Source organism: Cynocephalus volans, chromosome 5, assembly GCF_027409185.1.
Source record: "Cynocephalus volans isolate mCynVol1 chromosome 5, mCynVol1.pri, whole genome shotgun sequence".
NCBI classification, from domain to species: domain Eukaryota; kingdom Metazoa; phylum Chordata; class Mammalia; order Dermoptera; family Cynocephalidae; genus Cynocephalus; species Cynocephalus volans.
Window position 1 is genome coordinate 157714123 of NC_084464.1, and position 21783 is coordinate 157735905.

A 21783-nucleotide genomic window follows, 5' to 3' on the forward strand; every position below is an offset into this window, starting at 1 on the left:
ATATGACACCCAGCTGGTGACCAGAGGCAGACTGAGCTCAGCCTGGCAACCTGCTCAGGACACACGCTTCCTCTCTCCCGGGTGTACAAAAATGCACTGGACAATCTGGTGTCAGTGTTGTCCTGAGTGGTGTGCCACAGTAGGAAAAACACTAGGTTTTTCCTGTATCCCTAATGCTATGCTTTTATATTATCAGACGATATTACTGCAGATACGACTGGAGATCCAGTTCACACGCTTTCTGGGTTTTAAGGGTAAAATTTCAACTATCTATCATTTATTATTCCTTTCCCACAGAAACACATTAAAAATGATAGAGCATTATAGGATTATTAATGTTTTCACACACATGCATAATGCAGACCACTTTTGATGGTTGACAGATTCTTTTATTAAGTCAGAAAATTTCACACTTACAACAGGAAAATAAATGTTTCTTTAATGAATAAGTGAAAACTACAAAGGACTTTATAGGATTTCCAGGATACACTAGGTTTGATGGATATCTTAGAAGATAGGACATTAGCTTACTAAAATCATTAGGGTATGACTGAAAATGAGAAATGGTAATGTATAAAATATTACCTAATAGCTTTTCTAAAAAGCAGTTCCCCTGAAATTGACACAGTTAGTATAATTTATATTTATGCCCAGTTCTATTTATTTATTTATTCAATGGCTGGGCGGAACAAGGGTCAAACCCTGGAATTTGGTGTTATCAGCACAAAGCTCTGACCAACAGAGCTAACCAGCCAGCCCTGTACCTGGTTTTAGATATGACTCACGCACACATCAATCTTAACATTATGGCTTCGATACTACTTTTTTAAAGGGGCTCAACAGAAATTCTAATCTCACTTTAAGAACATGAATTTCATGTATTCAATTAAGTTATAATTTCTCAACCTCGAAGTTTGATTATTATACAACAGCTCAAGCAACAGGTAGTGTTTCACAGACAGACTTTGTTTTGATTCCTGTTTCCCTCCAGCACTAATCAGACGAAGGTTTTGAAGCGCAAGGATGACTAGACCAGGCACTGCTGATTCAGCCACAATAAATCTTCCTGGATGGACAATTCCTGCTCTTTTCGAACAAAACCGGCAATTTTACTTTTTCTATTTCTTTCCTATAATGAAAAACAGGTTAAACATTCTTAAAGTCTCATTGTCTGCAGGGTAATTAAAATCTTTACTTGGTGGGCCGGCCTGTGGCTCACTCGGGAGAGTGCGGTGCTAATAACACCAAGGCCATGGGTTCGGATCCCATATAGGGATGGCCAGTTTGCTCACTGGGTGAGCGTGGTGCTGACAACACCAAGTCAAGTGTTAAGATCCCCTTACCGGTCATCTTTAAAAAAAAAAAAAAATCTTTACTTGGTAAATTCTCTTAGTCTCTTAAAATCTGTCCAGCGGGAGAAAAGACAACCTTGCTCGTGTCAACAGAAAGCAGAGCAAAGGTAGAGGCCAGTAGAAACCTCAACACTGAATTTGTTCGAAATCTTAAAGCTTAGTGGGATCAAAAAGCTTTGTAGAAGTCAGTAGTCTCTGCAAATCTTTGTTAGTTCAATATAAACCATGATCTAGCAGATGACTGGTATTCAAAAGCCCATCTTTTAAAAGGTCCCACTTTCCTAGATGGTCTGTTTAAACAGAGTATGCTAACTTGTTTAGAGGTAATCACATGACTCCCACTTGTTCTCCATGATCATTTCACTGTGGTCTAGAAAGGATGGCAATCATAGTCTCCAAAGATTTTTCAATCCACAAGCGCAAACACACACAGTTATCAATAGTCTCATCAATGTCGTGGACACTTCTGAAAGCCTAAATTCTTTTCTAATTAAATTCTAAAAAAAAAAGTTCCTTGAATTTAAATATTTTTTATGCTTCAGTCATCAATATTGAAACTGCTAAGTTATTCCATTTTTCCATGAAAACAGAAAAATAAAGTTGAGGGGAAAATAGACGAAACAAAAAAATAGGGGTGGCCAGTCAGCTCAGTTGGTTAGACTGAAGCTGTATAACACCAGGGTCAAGGGTTGAGAACCTTATACCTACCGGCACAAAAAAAGGAAATGAAAAAAGAAATTTGGGATAACATTATTAAATAGTTTAAAAAAAAAAATCTATATTAGGAAAACATTCCAATAAAAATGTGCAAAACCTATGTGCTTGGGTTTGCTCGAGACAGCACTATTTCTAATAAATAACAATTAGAAATCAATGAAATATTCACTAACAGAACTGTAAATTAGGAAATGTCCACTTGATAAAATTTTTATCGCCATTAAAGATAACTAGAAAGATGATGACACAACCGAGGACAACGTATGTCAGTGTGAAGCCAAATGCAAGGGGACCCTGCTATATGTAAACAGTATGCAGCTCTACTTGCAAAAGCTATACAGGAGCATAATTTGAATGCTGTGTGTCTCCGTATCATGGATATGGTGTTCTCTTTATTGAAAAAATGATATAAAGCTTCTATAGTAGTAGCTGTGCATTCTCTACAATAAAGCAAACAAAAAAATCAAAAAGGATACAATAAATCAAAATGTGTCTTTCTCTGGGTGATATTACCAGAAATATCACTACAAAGGATTACTTACAAAAAGCAATTTTTCACAAAATACTGAATATTGCACTTGGGAAATATTTAATATTTTATTGTTAAACTACTGCGGAAAAAGATTAGATTTTCCATAACTGCAATAAAAGAGGATTAGAAAGTCTTCCCTACAGACCCTAAAAGTACAAGAATGAAATATTTTTGATGATTTTATGATGACAATTATAACCTCCTGGCTATTTTAGCTCTGAATAATGACCAATCAAGATTAAATCACTCACAGCATTTACTATTTTCAAATAATTGCACAATAACAAAATTTCAAAACAAAAAGTTACTAATAACCTTAAGTTCTGTTTATCAAATATGTGAATAAGCAACAGCAGGAAAAGCTACAACAGAGCAGCTCATTGGTACATGGTAGTACCCTACACCCTACAAAACTAGTCATAAAGAGCTCCACGTGCTCAGTGTAACATTTTACTTTTTGCAAGCCCTGTATCTTTCAGTTACATTCTCCCAGTTGATGACATTCCAGATGGCTTTTAGATAATCAGGTCTGACATTTTTATACTGAAGGTAATATGCATGCTCCCATACATCAATCCCCAGCAGTGGAATAAGGCCTAGGAGAAAGAAGAAAAAAAGCAAAAACTGTCAATTTCAATCTAAAACATTACATCTTCTCAATTTAAACTTTTATCATTTATGCACAAAAAATTACCCTTTACAATACTCTCATGCACTTCTGTTTCTTACATAAATAGGAAATTTGCATACAAATGAATATTCCCAGGAAAATATCTTAAACTTTCCACTTCAGAAAAAAGTGATAAATAATAAATAAAATTGGAGAAATCAATTAAGTACAGTATTTAATGGCTGCACATAAAATACCAGTGTATGCATCCAAAAGCCAGTTCCCAGCCTTCCTTACAGTGGTCTCAGGGGCAGTGATAACGGTGTGTTTGGTTTCTGGGGGTGCCTGAGGCTCTCTGAGTCTCTCTTCCAAAGGGCCTGAGCACTCACCCAGGTTAACAGGAAACCTGCTCTGCTCCCCAAGGTTACTTTTAGTCTTAGGGTACACACAGCAGTTATGAGACATTAAAAGAAACAGTAAGGTTACGAAGGAAAACTAAATAAGACTAAAGAAAAAGACATGCTGTTTTCAGAATTGTCACGATTGCTCTCCTTGATGAAAACAATTCTCAACAGTTTGTCTTCATCACTGGTGAGATACTTACCGTGTAGTATTATAAATAATTATTTATTATTTATACTTTATTAATTTATTATTAATACTTAAAGTAGCAAAATTTATGAATGATTTTTCCCATAAATAAAGAGCCATGACTTTCACTATTTGTATTCCAACGAGCTTTCTTCAAGCGGGAGAGAAAGCAGTGTGGCTAGGATTCCACAGAATCTGGTCAGGCACGTTATACAAACACCTTACTCCGAAGAGTTCAATGCTCACAAATCTCCTGCGGCTGTTATAAATTCCTGTGGCATCTCACTTTCCCCAAAGAGCTGTTTAGATTCTGGGAAAAGCTGAGCATATCCAGGGAAGTGAGTCACATGAGCAAGAGTCCTCTGACATGTGCACAGGTAGAAGAAATAGTGGCAGAGAACTAGTGCTGTTGGATGTTAAGGTGTCACTTTAAGTTCCCTACATCACAGACCAAAACCCCTGCTACTTACCAGATGACTTATGACTCTATTTCCCACACTCTTCAGGAACATTCCATAAAGGACTTCTAATTCAATTAGGCTCAACAGAAGAAAGTACTTGGTGAGCCCAGCCTGGAGCCTCCAAGACAAATATTTTTGTGTACCAAAGAGCCCCGGAAAAGCGGGAGTCTGGAAACCTGAGTTCCAGTCCCAGTTTAATGAGAACTGCTCAGCAGAGAGGGTGAAGGGACATGACATCAGACTCAGCTTATATCCCTTTTCCTCCCTCTTGTTATTTAGGTTTAGTTTTTTACTTTAGTGCGTATAATTGTTTAAGCTGATATGAATTCTCTGTCAAATGAAGCAGGGTTGATGATTTAAACTTTTTTTAATGTATCTGTGAAATTACAGGTACTTACTTTACAGCACAAGTATCAAGGACGATTAAAGCGTTTTTACCTTTTCGGCTCTGGGTATTACTTGATCAGATTTGCTCAAATTATTACATGTTACTAATAAGTTTAAACTCTGCTAGTTTCCTTATTTCTAGTTGAACGCTCTGTAGTAAACCATCTCACCCAAATAAAATGTGCAGCATCTTAAAGTCTAACCTGTTGTTCCTTGCAATGGATCCTGATTAGAACAAGCAGCAATCTGCAAGCGTCCCTGTTCCTTGTTGAAACCAAGCCAACCCCAACCTGAGCCTTGGACACCAACAGATACAGTTGTCAGCTTCTCCTTAAATTTTTCAAAGGCACCGAAGTCACGTTTGATGGCTTCCAGCAACTCCCCTAATTAAAAAAAAAATTTTTTTCAAAATAAACCCATAAATGAACAGATTCCAACATTACAATAAATATTGTATTACATATATTAAAATATTATTGTCACATGGCCTAAGAAACAACTGAGCAGCCTCACATGGTAGACAGAACACAGCCCGCTGAGCCCACACACTACTGCTGCTCCTGCCCTGACGGCAGCATCTGAGGCTTCACAATTTTAACCCACATGTTTCTTAATGAAGCTTGTTTTTCACTCACTATGCTATTTCATCAGGAAAGAAAGAATATTTGCCATTAGTTTTCTTTTTTTTCCCCTCAATACAAGATTTTACTTTGACTTCAAGCCTACCTACTTGGTGTCCCCATTTGTAAATAAAAAGTCATGGCTGTTATTGGGTTCTTTGCCAAGGCAGCCTAGATTTTTCTACCTTGACTATATTGTCTTAAAAAGGGTGATTTTTCTTTTTTATTACTGAAATAAAGGCTATAGGCTTTTAATCTGTAGCAATATAAAATAGAATTCTAGATTAAACATATCAACTAAATCAACTGGGTCAAAAAAAACTCCCTTTTCTTATTATCTTGGTTTAAAAGTAAGTATCTTTTACTAGCACACATGGTGGAATACAGGGGTACAGATAATCCGAAATGGCAGCAGGTACCAAAACCGTTGCTGAATATGACTATCTCTCGTATTCTGGTGACTGACAAAACCTCAGAAGAATTATTCTCACTCTCCATTCTCAGTACCTCAAAATGAAATTGCTATTTCAGGTGCAGAAGAGGGGCTGCCTCCCATGACACTGATTAACAACAAACAATAAAAGAACAGAAATCAGGGGACACACAAGGAGCCCAGCACAAGGGAGGAGAGCGTATTCATGCCCCATGCCTTCCCTGGGGACGGGACGAGAATGACAGTCGTCTGGGTCTCCACAGCCACACAGGAAGTCAAGCGCAGGACACGTGAACAGTGCCATCTGGTCTGCATTCCCTTCAGTACCTGCAGTTTTTAAAGGACACCTGGAAAACTTAATTTTCTGGAACAACTGACTTTTTATCAGTGAGGCAGTGGAACAGAATAATAGCAAAAGGCACTGGTCTAAGCACTTTACATGGAATAACTTATCTAATTCTCAAGACAGCCCAATTACTACCCACGTGTCCTGCAGATGAAGAAAGTAAGGTGCAGATGGCAAAGCATCCTCCCCCAGGTCCCAGAGCTGGGAGGTGGGAAGTTCATCTTTTCTAACAACTAGGTTTCTCAGTCTTCCCCTAATATGGAGGAATACAGGATGCGGAAACAAAAAGGTGGCCCTGGATGTGATGTCATCTGTGTGTGTGCATGTAAGGTCTGATGATGTAACTCCCTGAATGCATGCTCCACTACACGTATGTCCCTTTGAAAGCTACAACTTTGTTGTCCTCCTTGCTATGAAAAACATGCCACTGGGACACCTGAAGGGGAATTAAGGTAACTTGAGAAAATCATCAATCATTCCTCCTGTGCACAAAATGTAGATAAGGCTGCCCCAATATATACCAACCTTCGGGTTCTCCACCACCATTAGGGCTCAGGTTTGTCCAGAAAATGCTATGATTGATATGACCTCCACCATTGAACTTCAGTGCAGGCTGAAGAGCGATCTGAGTTGTAACGTCTCCTGAATTGTTAAAATGCAAACATATTTTTTTTAATTCTTAACTTTTTCATCCACTCCATACACTATTTTTTTCTTTGTAAGATATAAGATAATTGGACCAACTTGTGTACAATAACTATTGATCCTAAAATTCAGGAATTTCAGATTCTACCAAAAAAAGAACGCTCCCAAAAGTATTAGTCCCAGGGGATTTTTAGTTCAATGAATAACATGCTGAACAACTGGCGAGAGGTCCAGGAGAGGCGTAAAGCTGGTAGAAAATTCACTCCTGACTGCCCAGGGGCTCAGGGTTCTTTGGGATAGAAAAGATTTCAGTAAAGAAAAACTAAAGAGAGCGATCCAGAAAAATAATTCAACGCTGAAATGTATGGCTCAATATGCATACGATATGGAATTTCAACTCCCATTTTCAAGACAGAACATACTCCTCCTATGGCCTACTGCACCTCGGTAAGGGCCCGCTCTGTTCCTCAAGACGTTCTTGGTAGCTGGTGGCCACTTCTGATTCCTTTGCCCTCACCCCCACATCCAGTCCTCAGCACATGCGTTAGCACAGCCAGCCTTACCTTTAAAACACACCCAGAATCCAACCTTTTTCCCAACTCTGCTGCTCCTGCATCAGTGCAGGGCACCAGCATCTCCCACCTGCATTGGTGCCACTGTCCCCTCACTGGCGGGGGGCTTCTCTCCATCCCCAAAAGCTTCCCTTCTCAGTGGGAGTGAACCCTAAGTCCTTCCACGCATCTACCAAGAGGCCCGTCACCTGACCCCGCTCCAAGCCCTCGCTCCCCCAGCCCCAGCCACACTGCTCAGGCTCTGACTGCTGCTGCCTCTGCTGGAACGCTCTTCCTGCCAAGTGTCAGACTTCACGCCCTCGACCCAAACGTTTCTCCACCAAAACATCAGCCTCAGCAGTGGAGCCTTCTCCAGCCACAGCACACAAATGAGCAATTCTGCACCACCGCTCCCAGACCCTATAAGCCTCTGTCTTTTGCGACAGGACACATAGCCCCTGGTATACGACACGTGCCCTTGGTTTGTCTTTCTCTCACTGGCCTGTAAGCTCCAGTGAGAACAAGGACTTTACTTCTATGCACTGCTGTGTCCCCACTGCTAATACATTGCCTCCTACTCAGTAGGCACTCATTAAATATTTGTTGATTGACTACATAATTGGACATATTGAATGTGGTTTCCAAGAAAAAAATTAATTTTCTATCAATAGTTTTAAAAAAAAGAATGTCATGTTTGAATTATCTGAATGGATTCTCAAAACATTGGGAAAAGTAAATGGAAGGCTAAAAGAATCTTTTCTACTTTTCTAAACAAGCAGGCAAAATAAAGTTAATTTTTTTTCTATTCTTTCAAAGAGCTACAGATTAAGTGAACTATTACAAAAACTGGAAATTCCCTTGTTCAGTCAATCCTGAGTGCTTATCATTCACCACATACAAGAGGGACAAAGTAAAGGACACAGAAAACCACTGAGAGCTCTGCTCCCAAGGAGCTCCCAATTTGGGAGAAGTTCATGACTTGTGTTCTGAAAGTGTACAGTAAGTACATACGGAAGAAATGTTGCTTTCTTAAATAAGGCCAAGTCTTCTGTTTAGCAACTCAAAAAGGAGGAGAGGACCAAGTGACATCTGAATACACAGATAATCTCTTACGATTTTTTTAATTTTAATTTTTTCCTTTTTTTTCAGAAGCTGGCCAGTACAGGGATCTGAAATCTTGACCTTGATGTTATCATCACCACACTCTCCCAAGTGAGCTCTTACAGTCTTTTTTAGATACCAATTTTCTTTTTTCTTTGTTATGTTTACAAAATAATTTTCATACAGATCACTGTTTCTCTTAATAGTTTTTCTCAGAGTCATTCTGAAAATAAAAAGTTAGGTTTTAAATTGTTCTTTCAATAAATCAATAGTAACTAGGTTCTTCAAATGGGAAAGAAACAAGCTTATTGAGAGGTAATTTAATGAACTCAACTTCATAAAGCTTTCTTAACCATCTAAAAATTTTAATAGAAATTTTGGTGGTTTAATATCTGCTGTTAAAAACACTTTTCTGAACTTCAACATTTTCTTTTGTTTCAGTTCAGCTTTTTTCCATAAATACAATAAAATAAAAGTTAAATATTTTTGGTTGAGAAGTATTTGTTAGTTACATGTGTTGACATTATGATGCTATTTTACATATATTTTTTCCCAAGTTTCCTAATTCTTAAAATATAATTTTTTAAGTAAAAGAAAACTCTGCAGGTACATATTACTTTATTGGCAATAATAGTACAAGATCATATAAAACTTTTTTACAGTGCCTTTCATTGAAGAAGTAAAGCTATGGTTCCACAAGAAAAGCACTGAAATTAAACTATTTTCAAAGTACTGAAGAGAGAGATTCCCAAGTGTCAGATGACACCTTACAGGAAACTCTTTCACAACTGGGATGTTCCCCAGCCCGTCACCAACAACACAGTGTTCTCGTGTTTGTTATTGCCTGAATCACGGAGGCTTTTCCCGAAGTCAAGGTACTGGGAGTGCTGCAAGTAAATCTTCCAGAATGTGGCAACTTCCTCCTTTTTGTTTTGCCATTGACTTCAGGCACAACCAGGCTGAAATACTGCATTTTTCCACTAGATGCCCCCAGTGAACAAGATGTCTCTGTCTAAAAGTTAACAGATCTCACAGGCCTGAAATTCAATAACAATACACTTAAGAGAAAGCACATCTTTTTTACTGTGTAGCTTATCAAGCAATACAGATAGTCTGGAAACATGACTGTTAATTATTTTCCTTGTGCAAACCACTGACTAATAGATTAAAAGGACAATGGGGGGTAGCCTGTTAGCTCTGTTGGTTAGACTGGTGCCTATAACAGCAAGGTCTGGGGTTCCATCCCTTTACCGGCCAGCCAAAAATAAAAGGACAATATTATTTTGTATAGAGACTTTAAAACATAGTATTCCCATATTCACTCCCCCAAGGCACAAACACAAAAAGGCCACATAGTACTGGTTTTTCCAACTGAGCTCTTTAAAAAAAATTCTTTACTCAATATTATATTTTAATTGAATTACAAATATTGGTAAAGATACAAGCCTATTTCACTTTCCAAAAATAGCTATTTTCCTTGTGAACTCTGACCTGTGAGTAAATCCAGAAAAGTATCAAGTCTAAAGGGCATACACTGTTCCACAGTTGGATAACTACTTTTTGGTAATGAACATAGCAATGCTAACTCTTGCCTCCTCTTCTCCCATGTTCAGTTAAACAAGTGGGCTACGTGAAGTTTCGCAGTACAGGATACTGGGAATCTCCAAGTCATATGCTGGACTCCAGATCCCATCTGGTCCCAGGACAATAATCATGACCACAGTTCCTATTAGAATGCAGTCTCTTTCCATCTGCCACTGTCAGTGTGACTACAGCCTGAGACTGTAGGCTCAATAGTTATATTGCACTTGAAAAAGGAGGCTGTGAGGCTATCTGCCACCTGCTGTCCAGACACACACACTGGTTATTGAGAGCAAAGCCCCACTCCTACTTCTCCCCGGAGGTTACACTTACACTCAAAAGCACGGTGAGCACGGTGATTGGGCCACAAGTGGACAGGAGCTCTCAGCTCTCCTGCTGAGAGACCTACCTGAGACACCAAACATTTCCCAAGAGCACATAATATAAGAAGGGAAAATTTTAATTGCCAATATGCAAAAACAAGTTACATATTAGTCTTTTTAAAAAGGCTCCACAGTTCACCAATGTTTGCAATGTGGGTAACAAAAATGGGGCAATTACCACAGCATAATTCAAAAACAAGTTCCTTTATGAGATTCTAAGTTTTCTGATAAAAAAAAAAAAGTTTATACAAACCAATCTAGACAGTCATTCTACAACAAGATAGACCATAATTTAAAAGAGAGTCTCGTGCCTGGAAAACTGAGAACTGGTACAAACATGAGGGGGTTCTCCTGCAGGGAGAGGCTTTTCTGTGTGGAGACCCGCTCACTGTCGCCCCTGACACGAGCCAGCACCTACCCTTGGCCAGCGCCTCCTGGTACCTCTCCTCGGTGGCGTTCAGGTTGTTCACGTAGGCCGCGTGGTGCTTGCAGTGGTGCAGCTGCATGATCTGCGCGTTGATGTGAGGCTCCAGGGCGCCGTAGTCGTACGGCAGGTCGGGGAGGCTGTGCTTGTGCCGGGAGCCCAGACACCCCAAGGCTGGGGCCAGCTTCCTGCTCGTGCTGGAAGACAGAAAACACGGCCGGGTCACGCCGCGCGGGCCGAGCCACTGCACGCAGCCCGGGCTGCCCCGGAGCCGATGCGCGCGGCGCCCTCGCGCACTCGCCGGCCGAACGTCGCTGTCCACCGCACGCGCGTGGCACCTGCCGTCCGCGGTCCCTCCCGCCGGACGCGCTCCCGCAGGCACGCCCGGCACCTGCAGCAGACCCCGGCGGCCACCGTCGCCGTCGCCGCGGAGGTCCCGCCCGCCGCGCGCCCTCTCGCCCTCGAGCTACGGGCGCCGGACGCTCACCTGCACGCCGCCCGGGACAACATGGTTCTGGAGCAGCTCCTTCGGGCCTTCTTGGAGAGGGAGATGCCAGGCCGAGTCGAGCGTCCGCAACTGTGCGCCGTCCCCGGCGGCGCCGCAAGGACAACCGCCGCTCGACCCGCCCACGGCCCCGCCCCGCCCACGGCCCCGCCCCTGAGCCCGTCGCGCCCAACCGGGGGGGGGGGCACGGGGCTCCCAGGCGTCTGTCCTACCTGCGCTGGCCGCACGCCCCGAGCCCAGGCTGTGCGGAAAAGGGGGCTGCAAGATTGCGCTAGGCCACGGAAACCTCGATGCCTATTTGCCGTACGTTTGTGGCGTGTTTTCAAGGAAAAGTCACCAACCTTCCCCCCATATGGAGTTGGTACGGCCCGAGGCCCGCCCCTCCCCCACCTCCGCCCCTTCCCGTCCCGCTCCCTCTGAGTGCCCGCCGCTGCGCCGCCTGCCCCTCCTCTTCCCGCAGTGCTGGGCTGCACCGAGGTCAGCAGGCGTCCCCCAGGGAACACTTTCCTTCCCGCTCTGAGACCTGGTGGGCAGTCCCCAGGGAAGGCAGAGCTTAGCTGCTGGTTAACGCCGCCCAGGGAGCGTGTTAGCGGAAGGTGTAGGGCCAGTTCCCGCTAACCCGTATTCAGCCTTCTTGTGTCATGCCCCTGCTGACCTTGCTTTGCAAGTAAAAGGACCTTGGGATCTCCTCCAGGCCACAGCCTGCTCAGGAGCCAGGCCGACTTTATCCCCACTGACTGCCTAGTAATCGTGCTATCCAACACCTAGGTGTGCTGTGCCTGAGACTGCACCGCAGGATTTACATACATTTATCTTTATTTTACACTTAGGGTTGGTATTGTTGACTCCAGGTGACAATGAAATCTCTTGTTGTAGTGAGCAGTACTGAAGTCATGTTGGGACCTGAAACTGCATGGACTTTAGGGAAAAAGGTTTTTTGTTAGCATGCTTTTCTCTGAGTTCCCTCTTTTCCTGTGGTTATTTGATATTTTGAACCTTGGTTATGGGGCAAGATAACATTATGTAAGTGTAAAGTTGTTTTCCAGTCAGCACGGAGCTGCAAACTTGCCACAAGACACGTAATGTCCAGACCCTGAGAAACCAAGGAAGACATCAATAAAGGCTATGTTGATTCCACTATGAGCCAAATCAAAACCTAGCAGGACCCTGAGATAACATCAAGGATGAAATGGAAGCCAAAAGGAGCCTTGGCCAGAATTTGCACCTGGCTCCTTACATGCCCCCTCCCTCCTACTTTTCATTTCCCACGTTCCATTCCCTCAATTGACTCTTTGAAAGTCCCTCAGTAACACTGAGTCTTTGAGATGGCTTTAGCCTGGCCACTCTCCTTCAGGTTTACCAGAGAGACGGGTCAGCCTAACATCTCTCCTCAGGTCACTCGTGTTCCTGAAGAAAAGCTGACTTTCTATTCCACCAACATTTGACTTTTACGTGGTTTGTTTTCTGTTGGGAGGCAGGCAGCCAGACTTGGGTTCGGTAAAATATTTTGGTGAGCCTAAACAAGGAGCTGAATACCCTGAGGTAACAAGATTTTGGCAAGCCAAGCCAGGGGCTGAATGCCCTGGGCTCTGCAACAGACTTTGGTGAGCCAAGCCAGGGTTTTTGTACAGGGTGGGCAGCTGAACTTGGGTTTGGTAAGTCTCTTAAATTTGAGGTTAAGCAGTTTGCTATGGTCACACAGTTAATAAGTAAGAGTCAGGATTAAAACCCAAAGTTCATACTTTCCTGACAACTAAGCCCCGCCAGTTACGTGTTGTGTGTTTGTTTAAAGTGACTTCCATGAACCAACTGCTCAGAAGAGTATTAAAGAAAGACCACAGAGGATTCTTTCCTATGCTGTCCTGGAGTCTAACAAGCTATAAGTATCAAATGCTTTCTCAGCAATTAAAAAAACAACAATCCTGAATTGTGTGAATCCTTCCTCTATAGAAGTTAGGAAAGCTTTGCACTGTCATTCGTGAAAGTTGGGCCTTTATTGAATAGAAGAATATGAAAGGAGGCAGTTAGGTGCTGAATGAAAGGTTTAAAGTGTTTTCTCCCACCCCTTTACAGTCCTCCCAAGGATGACTCAGGCCTCAGGGAACACAGTGGGAAGCACAACTTCACAGCAGGTAGGGCTGGGGGTGTTTACCCATGTCAAGAGAATGTAACTAAGGGTATGTGTCGGGGGTCAAGGAGGAAACTCAGGTTGGCATCAGGTTATGGATATCCTTAAAACTCAGACAAGAGCATGGGTTTGGTGTGGTTGGTAACAGGAAGCTGAGGTGAGGCACACTGAAAACACTTCTTCAGGCCAGGTAGTCAGGTGCTGAGAATCAGGAGGGACAGGCTAGTTAGGGAGATGTTGCATTAATCCCAGCGTGATGTTTTAGGGTAGTGGCTATGGGAACTGGGAGAAAGGGCATTTTGAAGGATGAAAGAACAGGATTCAGTGATGCATCAGTCACAGTAATGAAAGGGCTTCATCTAGTGAGAACAAAATGTCACTATAGGGAGACAGACAAGTCAGGCTGCTTTGATGTACTTGCTTGTACAGATAATGATACTTTGAGACTTAAAGTGACCCCTAGGATATGACCCTCTGAACAAGCAATAAATGTTGGGGGGCGAAGTGACAGCAACAAATAGAAGCAACTCTAACATCATATCTGTCACCAGCTACATCCTTCCAGAAGACTAACCCAGCTGTGAGAGTATCCAGGATTGAGACCAAGGTTGTAGAGGTATGGGAGGTAAGGAGAAGTTTATTACCTTCTTTGTCTACCACACCCAAGAAACAGGCTTCTTTTTCTTTTTTAGGTGGCCATTGTAATGAGTACTCGATTCAAATGGCCCAGGAGTTAGATTACAGTTGACTGGGGTCTATACCAGATTCCTTCGGCCAGCTTAGGATGTTCTCTGCCACATAAGGGCACCATGAATATGGGTTTCCCTTGTATAAACTTCCTGAGGCTATATTCACCACAGCCAGCCTGAGACCCACCACAGTCTAGACCTACATACCGGTTGGAGGAGTCAACCACTGTGGGTTGAGATGAAACCATTTTGAGCTTATTATTGATTGCATTCATATTCCAGTAACAGAGATCCAGCCACAGTGTCTTAAACACAGAAGAGTGTATTCCCTCATGTAAAAAAGACCTGGGATAGGCAGTTCTGATCTGGGATGACAGTTTCAGGAAGTCCTCAAGGACGCAGGCTCCCCTTCTCAAAGCTGCTTCATGGCCGTGTTAGCTTCTAAAGCACCAGCCATCTCATCTCCTTTCCAAGAAGGGGAAAGGACAAAAAGTCAGGCTCCAGCTGTCTCCTTTTTAAGGATCCTTTGTGGTAGATTCACCCAACAAATTTTGCTTACAGCTCTGTGGTCAAATTTTGGGTACAAGTCTGCACCTAACCACAAAGGAGGCTGGGAAAGGTAGTCATTTAACTGTACACATTTTCAGTCTGAAAAAACTTGGAATTCTGTGACTAAAGGGAAAACGAGTAGTGGATTGGAAAATAGCAATCTTTGTTACATATCATTCTATAAGACATTATCTCCACATACTAGGGTGCAAACTCTGATCATTAATAGAATGATCTTAGCTACAACCTTTTTATTGTTGTTGTTGTTATTTGTTGTTTGTTTTCTTTTCTTTGTTTTTGTGTTACAAATCCAGGCAGAAATCTAAGTGAAAATTGTTCATACCAACCTGCCTTTTGCATGTGTGGGATTGTTGAAAGGACTGAGTAATATCTAAATTGCTAAAATGAAACGGTCTAGGCTAACAGAGAAAGTGATGATACAGATAAAATTTTAACAATGGTTTCAAAGTGAGCTTTATTTTTTCCCCCACTTCAGGAAAAATTACAATTAGATTGCATCCTCAAAGAACATGTTGACTATTGGAAAGGAAAGGAGGAGCTTGGCTCAAAAGCATTTTGTTGCATGAAAGGGATAAAACAGGCGGGTGTGGTGGGCAATCATGAGTTGATTGTATCCATAAAGGGTAAAGGGAACCAGCGCTGTTGAGCAGATCCTCAGTATTGCTAGGTACTAAGTCATATGCTTTATTTCTGCTTTGCACAAAGGTAGTAAGTGTCTTGAACAAGGTCACACTCAGAGATAGGAGGAATGGAAGGGGAATTTCAGTGTGTTGTTCTCTCTGTTAAAGCTGACATAACTTTGTGCCTTTAAGCAGCTTCGACACCCTCTACCATATTCCTCACACCCAAAAAGTTTAGCTCACTTCTGTCTTGTTTGTGTGTAGCCCGTTTTGAAACTTTCCTTCTTCTTCTACCCTAATGAAACTTCCCAACTTATTCTTGTCTTCTCAACTCCTGATTGAACTCTTGTCTCATCTCTTGCATATGAATCAGATCATCATTCTTGGATCTGCCCACTGATTCTGCTCCTCTGTCCTGACCTTGGGCCATCTATCCCTTAGATCACACTTGCTTCTTAGCCTCAGTGAAAACCCAGCTTCCTGGAGTTTCCTTTCACACTGGCCCACCTGACTGATTCCCTACCCTCGTCTATTGACAGAATCAGACTTGCAGGCAACTTGGGAAACCAGAACAGAATGGAGGAAGGTTCCCATAGTTAGAGTCCATAAGATCCCTCCGTAAGATCCCTCCATCAGGACTATGTGATGTCCTACCTCCTTTAAGGAAATGAACACACTCCCCCCTCATTACTACCCCAGGTTAAAAAAACAACATGGCCATTGCTTTCTATGAAAGAGGTGGGGGAACTGACAGTCATTATATGAGTACTGTCAAGGTCTAGTTTATATCCCAGCATGTGTCACGGAATGAGACTGAATTTGTGGGCACAGCTCTAAGAATGACTCTCAGGAGCTACCCAAGCTATTAAAGAGTGGCCAGGGCACTGAGGACAGAGACCATGTGTAAGGGTCTTGGCTGGTTACATCTCCTGGCCAGCGCAACCCAGGGGCTGCACCCCACACCACAGGTCCACCCTGAGGAACCAGAATAGGTACACTGGAGGCATGGCCTCACATACCACCAAGATTCATGCCAGACCATGGTCCACTGGGAACAGTATGGACATCAGAGAATTTGTGGGAACCTGTGTCCCATCTCAGGCATTTCTTGGAACTCTATGCATCCTGGCTCACATCACCCTATTCCAGTGCTGACTTACATCCACACTGGCCCTCTGGTGAGAAATTGAATAAAATCACATAAAATAAGATTAAGTGTTTTCACACTAAGGATATTAATTTACTTTAAGGAACTAGTCAGCTATACATTGGTACAAGATACTCCAGCTAATTATGAAAGAAGGCTGATAAATTACCCTTCTACTGGGTTTGAAGAGTGTCCTGTGAGGTACAAAAATAGAACTCTCTTTCATCTCAAAACTGACCCCGAACATTCCAATTTCTCCCCAGCAGACATACTAGTTTTGTCCCTGACCAGTTTAAAACTTAATCCAATTGCTATGGGCTTGTGTCCCCACCTCCACCCCAAAAATTCATATGTTGAAGTCCTAAGCCCCAGTACCTCAGAATGTGACCATATTTGGAGATGAGGACTTTACAGAAGCAATTAAGTTAAAATGAGGTCACATGGGTGGGTCCCAATTCAATATGACTGGTGTCCTTATAAGAAGAGGACATTAGGGCACAGAACACACGGAGATCAAGGGGTGACCATGTGAGGACACAGCAAGAAGGCAGCTGCCTACAAACTGAGGAGAGAGACCTCAGGAGAAACCAGCCCTACCAACACCTTGATCTTGGCCTTCCAGCCTCCAGAACTGTAAGAAAATAAATGTCTGTTGTTTAAGCCACCATTCTGCAGTATTTTGTTACGGCAGCCCAAGCAAACTCATACCCCAGTTCTGCAATTTCCATAATCTGATCTGGTTATCAAAATTTCAGCCGCTGCTGTGTTTATAATTGCAATCATGTGGCTTCTTCCCTGCCTGGGGCTTTTCCCACTGCACTCTCCTGCCCCTCCCTGCCCTGCTCCTTCAGAGGGCTTGCTGGCACCCACCTGCATTCAGGAGGATGGCTTTTCTCAGCTGCCTCCTTCCCTGGTGTTGTCTGTGCCAGGTACCAGCGACACCAGGTCTGGCCAATCAGGGGTTGAGAGAGAAGCATTTCCTAGCTTGGTCTGGTTCACTCTAATTTTAATGGCCTTCACATATGTGGGAGATTTTGTACAGGTGACATGCATGGAATTCTCTTAAGCTGTGTTCAGTTTCACCCCATCTGGCTCTCTGTCATGCAGACCCCCCGACCCTGCCCAGGTGACAGCCATGCCTCAGTTTGGTCCCACCTGTCCCTTATTTGGGTGAATGTTTCCTTAATCAGTCACGCAGCCGCTAGGGGAGGCTTGTTCATGCTTCCTCGCATGAAGCCACAGTACCAGTGGGGCTCTTCTACAGGATTTGAGAGCCACAGGGAACTGGAGTGGAGGTGACCCCAAACTTCCTTCCGAGGCCTGGACACCATGCTCTCATAAGACCAGCTGCTGCCTCCACAAGCAGAAATGTCCAGATGGAAAGTGGGCACCAGTGTCCAACACTCCAATATTCAGGGTACATAGGTACCATGACCCCCTTTCTCCAAGAGTATGGGAAGACAATCCCCTTTCTGTATCTCCTGATGGGAAATCCTGCCAAGCCTGCATAGCCTGTCCAGAACATGAGCCTCTCCACCTTGGATCCAGGCTTTGGGCATTTAGTAATCTTGATTTTAGCAGCAGCTAACTCCATTAGGTTGGAGTCGGAGGGTGGTTGAGAAAAAATCTCATTTGGTACTTTCATCTTCGTGTTCTACTGTTGTTCATTAAACGACTATGCATGGGTTGAGCATCCTTAATTCAAAGATCCAAAATCTCATATGCTCCAAAATCTAGAACTATTTGAGTGCCAACATGACACTCAAAATGTTCATTTGAGCACTTCAGATTTCAGATTCAAATTTGGGATGCTCAACCGGTATAATGCAAATACTACAAAATCCAGAAAAATTTGAAATCCAAAATGCTTCTGGTCCCAAGCATTTCAGATAAGGGATATTCTACTACACTGGCTGTGCTCTGGGTGCTAAGCATGTTATGAGCATCTGAGAGTGCTGAGAAGAAGGCCGGAGACTACCCAGTGACTGGAGTCTGGGGTCAGAGGCCAGAACCCAAAGAGCACTTTCTCAACCTCAGCACTACTGTCATTTTGGGCCAGATAATTCTTTATTGTGGGAGCTGTCCTGTGTATTAGAGGCTATTTATCTGCATCTCTAGCCTCTATCCAGATAGGTACCCAGCTGCTCTCTACCCAGATGTCAGTAGCACTCACTCACTTCCAGTTGTGGCAACCAAAAATGTCTCCAAACATTGTCAAATATCTCCTGGGGGACAAATCACTCCTAGTGGAAAACCACTGTCATAGAGGTAAAACTATTACAAAAACATCAAACCATGTGAGTTAGTCAGCAAAGGATGCCAGACCATGGAAGACAAAAGTTTAGAAGTAGGATCAGAGACCACAAAGGGTTCAGAAGAAGATCAGAGATGGTCAGGCTCCATCCTATGGCAATGCGTGGTGATGCATTTTTGCAAAAACACCCAGGTCAAAACCATGCCATAGTTTATCCTTAAAATACTCATTAAATATATATTATCTTTTCTATGCCTTCTTGTAAGATTCATGTATAGAACAGGCATACCTATCTACTGGCCTTTATCCTGCATATCTTGCTCATCCTCTGTTTTCAGTGTTTGATGGCCCCTGACACTTCCTGGTCCTTGCCAGCCCCTCTTCTCAGGGCTGGCTCCCTGTCTCTGTGTTCTGGGCTTCTGCCTAGGGTCCTATGTGGAAGATAACCAGCTGGTGCATTACATAGCTACACCTCTTTTCCCTCTCCCACTACTGAGCGCTATGCAGAGTGTACTTCTGCAAACGTCTGCTTGCCTGAAACACACCTGTTTCCCATATCTTCTGGACTTCAATGGCCCAGCTTTCCTTATTAAGGAAGGCTCTGTGGCCCTGATTATTTCCGCAGCAGCCCTCTTCAGCTTGCCTTCTATCCAAACTTGCCTTTGTTACCATTTGGCCATTCCTCTGTCAGGGGCAGCAGCACTGCTCAAATTTATTAGATCGTTTGGCAATATTAAGCATTTTTTTTTTTTTTTTTTTTTTTTTTTGTGACCGGCACTCAGCCAGTGAGTGCACCAGTCATTCCTATATAGGATCCGAACCTGCGGCGGGAGCGTTGCTGCGCTCCTAGCGCAGCACGCTACTGAGTGCGCCACGGGCTCGGCCCAATATTAAGCATTTTTTTCTCATTTATTTCCTACAGAACAAGAACAAAATCTACTTCCCATGTTATGTTAGTCCATTTCTGTTGCTTATAACAGAATACCTGGAACTGGGTAATTAGTAAGAAAATGAAATTTATTGTTTACAGGTTCGGAGGCTGGGAAGTCCAAAGGCCAGGGAGCACTTATGGTGAGGGCCTTCTTTGGTCACCACCTTTACAGCAACACAGGGGTCTCACAGAGTGGAAAATGGCAGAGCAGAGAGAGACTAACCTACTCATTCACTCTCTTTTTAAGACCATCAGAGCCATTCCTATTATTCCAAGAATGAATCAATCTATTCATGAGGGTGCTCTCCTCACAATCCAATCACCTCTCCAAGGCCCCACCTTTCAACTACCAGAATAGGATTTCCCACACTTTTAACATTGTCACAGTGGGGACAAAGCCCTCAATACATTAAACTTTGGAGGGACACAATTCAACCCAAAATACATATCTAAGATTTCTCCTACTGAAAGGAAGACTTGTTATTCAATTCCAGGGTCAACAGGCATAAAATAAGGGTGCCCCAAATAGGGGACACTTAGTTTTATCACAGTATCAGTCTAATCAGATTAAACATATTTTAAATCACATTCTTTATAGCAGTTGAACCATTATGTTGCTAAAGGTTTCTATTTTTGCCTAGTCCCTATGGGAACCCTGTAGTGTATGTTTAAGAGAGTGGACTCTGAAATCAGTTTAACTTCTTTGAAGTTGTGGCTTTACCTCTTCTTAGCTGTGCTGTCGTCTAACGTCTCTATGCCTCAGCTGTCCCATCTGTCAAATACTTCCCTAGATATGTGGTTGTGAAGACTAGTGAAACAATATTTCCCATTTCTCTTTCTGCCTAAACCTTCCCCCTTATTCTTTTTCCTCTCCAGAAACCCAGCAACCTCCGATTTCCCTGAGTCCCGCACTGGATGACGCATCTCATATTGACTTTTCCCTCCTAAGGGGATGAGCCTGGCTTTGATCTGGAACAGGCTAGCACATTCCATCTGGGCTTCATCAGTCCCTTCTCCTGATTGTACACCCCCACTTACCTCCCCAGATTGGGCCCAGGGTAGTGACCTCCTAAGAACCCGTGTTGCCTTGGCTTTGACCAGTAGGTGCCAAAGTACAGCATTTAAATGTTTTACTTTTGTTTCATCACCAGGTGGTGCTCTTTCGCAGTGTACTACAGAGCGCTTCCTGTTCTGCACATCACTGGACAAGTGTACCAAGCTAGGTTGTGAAATAATCTTACCCTGATGTCTTGCCCAGTTAACCACATCAGACCTCACTACTGGTGCTTGTATCAGAAGCCTTTGCTGGAGGGGATGGGGGTGGGCTACAGATTTTTTCTCTAGTGTCTGGCCAGAGTAGAGAGGTTATTGTCTGAAAGTCTTCTGTCTTGGTAGGCTGCCCCTTTCTGGGTCTTTTGGTTATAGAGAGCAGGCTTTTGCTATGAGGCAAAAAATTTTTTGTCTGTGCTTGTTAGTGTTTCCAGATTGCCACCTTCTGGGATAAATGAGGCAAAAGGAAAGCCCAGGGAATTCACCCATGTCAGTCCTCTGGTCCTGAGGTCCTTAGCCAGTTTGCCTCCTCTCCACTTTTCAGTTTTCTTATGCTTGTTTGATAGATAACATCCAGGACTGTCAGTTGAACTTAGCAAGGGGAACATGGAAAACTATATTCCATTTTCCAAGGAATGGAAATCTCCCAGAATTTGTTTTAAAAGGGCTTGCTGTTGAAGGATGATTTTGAAAGGGAGCAAGGATGGGTGGCAGAGGAGGTCATTACGTTAGTCCACTAGAAAAAATGAAAACCTGTACTTGGCCAGTAGCACTGGGACACAGATGAATGGGATAGAGGAAAATTCTTAGGAGGTTATTAAAGGCAGGAAAGAGCCATGGAAATAAGTCTTACATTTTTCCTAACAGATGTGTGTAGCACACATGGGCAGCATGGCCAACAGTAGGACAATACCTAAAGGCCAGTATACTCTCCTCTGGTAGAAGTATAGATCTGCAATTTATCAAGGGTGCAATTTGCAATTTGTCTGTAGGCACATATTTTTTGGATGGATTGCCTCCTGAGTTATGGGTCTTTAATTTATGAATAATGATTTTTAAATTTTTGCTTTATCATATTGTTAAACAATGAGGGCTGTGGACATCATAATATAATGTAAAAACAACAATAAAACAAAATGTCACAGGAAAACCTAG

General features: G+C 42.9%; 1 protein-coding gene across 1 annotated transcript; it reads right to left on the reverse strand.

Annotated features, from left to right (window-relative positions):
• Window positions 1-367: 367 nt before the first annotated feature.
• Window positions 368-11353, reverse strand: LOC134377867 (superoxide dismutase [Mn], mitochondrial). The gene is made up of 5 exons (XM_063096640.1): window positions 11222-11353; window positions 10729-10931; window positions 6575-6691; window positions 4854-5033; window positions 368-3197 (listed from the first exon to the last, which is right to left on the reverse strand). Exons 1-5 carry the CDS (start codon window positions 11242-11244, stop codon window positions 3052-3054), a joined length of 669 nt encoding a protein of 222 aa, XP_062952710.1. The 5' UTR covers window positions 11245-11353; the 3' UTR covers window positions 368-3051.
• Between the last annotated feature and the right edge of the window lie 10430 nt (window positions 11354-21783).